General features: G+C 38.5%; 1 protein-coding gene across 1 annotated transcript; it reads right to left on the bottom strand.

Moving 5' to 3' along the window:
- Positions 1-539: 539 nt before the first annotated feature.
- On the bottom strand, positions 540-1,010 carry LOC138872726 (uncharacterized mitochondrial protein AtMg00810-like). The gene has a single exon (XM_070151139.1). The coding sequence runs from the start codon at positions 1,008-1,010 to the stop codon at positions 540-542; it is 471 nt and encodes a 156-aa protein (XP_070007240.1).
- Between the last annotated feature and the right edge of the window lie 370 nt (positions 1,011-1,380).

Raw genomic sequence — 1,380 nt, forward strand, 5'->3', positions numbered from 1 at the left:
TGTACTAACTAACCTACTTCTAACTACAGTCTAGTTACATCTCTAACTATAGTTAACTTATCAGTTTGCTTTATTAACTCCAGTCAACACTTCTCCTCAAGCTGATGGTTGATATATATTCTTCACTCCTAGCTTGTTCAGTAAATGATCATGTTGAAACTTCCCCAAGCTCTTTGTCAGTAAATCTGCTAGCTGATCTTTAGTATGTATATACTCTGTCTTCAGTAGTCCTTGACATATTTTCTCCCTAACAAAATGACAATCAATGTTAATATGTTTGGTCCTTTCATGGAAGATATGATTAGCAACTATTTGTATTGCAGCCTTGCTATCGCATATCAGACTTATAGGCTGCTGAATTCTGACTCTAAGTTCTTTAAACAACCCTACCATCCAAGTGACTTCTGCTGCACATGAAGCTATACTTCTGAACTCAGCCTCAACTGAACTTCTAGACACAGTCATTTGTTTCTTTAACTTCCAAGACACCAGTGCATTTCCAAATTTGACCAAGTACCCAATAACTGATCTCCTTGACTCTATAATGATCCCCAATCAGAATCACAGTAGGCAACCAGCTTGTCTGTACTTTCTACAGGCATAAGTAACCCCAAGCCTGGTGCTTCTTTGATATATCTCACTACTCTAAGATCAGCTTCCATGTGTGACACTTTGGGACAATGCATATACTGACTTAAGACCTGAACTGAAAAGGCAATATCAGGTCTTGTCATGGTGAGATACAACAACCTTCCCACAAGTCTCTGATAACAACTAGGATTCTTGAGTTCTTGATCACCTTCTTGTTTGCAGTTCTGAATGCATTTGTCATACTCTACAGATGTGAGTTTTTTATTCAACTCTAATGGTGTACCAGAAGGCTTTGCTCCACCCAAGCCTGCTTCAGATATCAACTCCAGTGCATACTTTCTTTGACACATAAGGATTCCTTTCTTTGATCTAGCAAATTCAATCCCCAAAAAGAATTTCAATTCTCCTAAGTCCTTCATCTTGAACTTCTTCTACAACTCTATTCTGGTGTCACAAAGTAACTTATCATTGTTCCCTATGATCAACAGATCATCCACTTACACAAGGATGATAACCATGTCACCATTGGTTACTCTGATGAACAATGAATAATCATAGTGACTCTGTTTGAACCCCATCTGCAGAAGTACCTCTGTTAACTTCATATTCCACTTCCTTGGTACTTGTTTAAGACTATATGAGGACTTGTGGAGTTTGCAGACCTTCTTAGTCTCCCACATGTCTGGCAAACCCCTATGGAATATGCATGTACACCTCTTTAACCAATTCACTATTAAGGAATGCATTATGAACATCCATTTGTTAAATCATCCAATGCTGAGGGGCAGC

The sequence above is a fragment of the Nicotiana sylvestris genome, chromosome 7 (assembly GCF_000393655.2).
Source record: "Nicotiana sylvestris chromosome 7, ASM39365v2, whole genome shotgun sequence".
Lineage (NCBI taxonomy): Eukaryota > Viridiplantae > Streptophyta > Magnoliopsida > Solanales > Solanaceae > Nicotiana > Nicotiana sylvestris.

What these genes read in the sequence shown, in the direction of transcription:
- LOC138872726 (XM_070151139.1), bottom strand. Translation starts at nt 1,010, where the DNA reads ATGAAGGACTTAGGAGAATTGAAATTCTTTTTGGGGATTGAATTTGCT.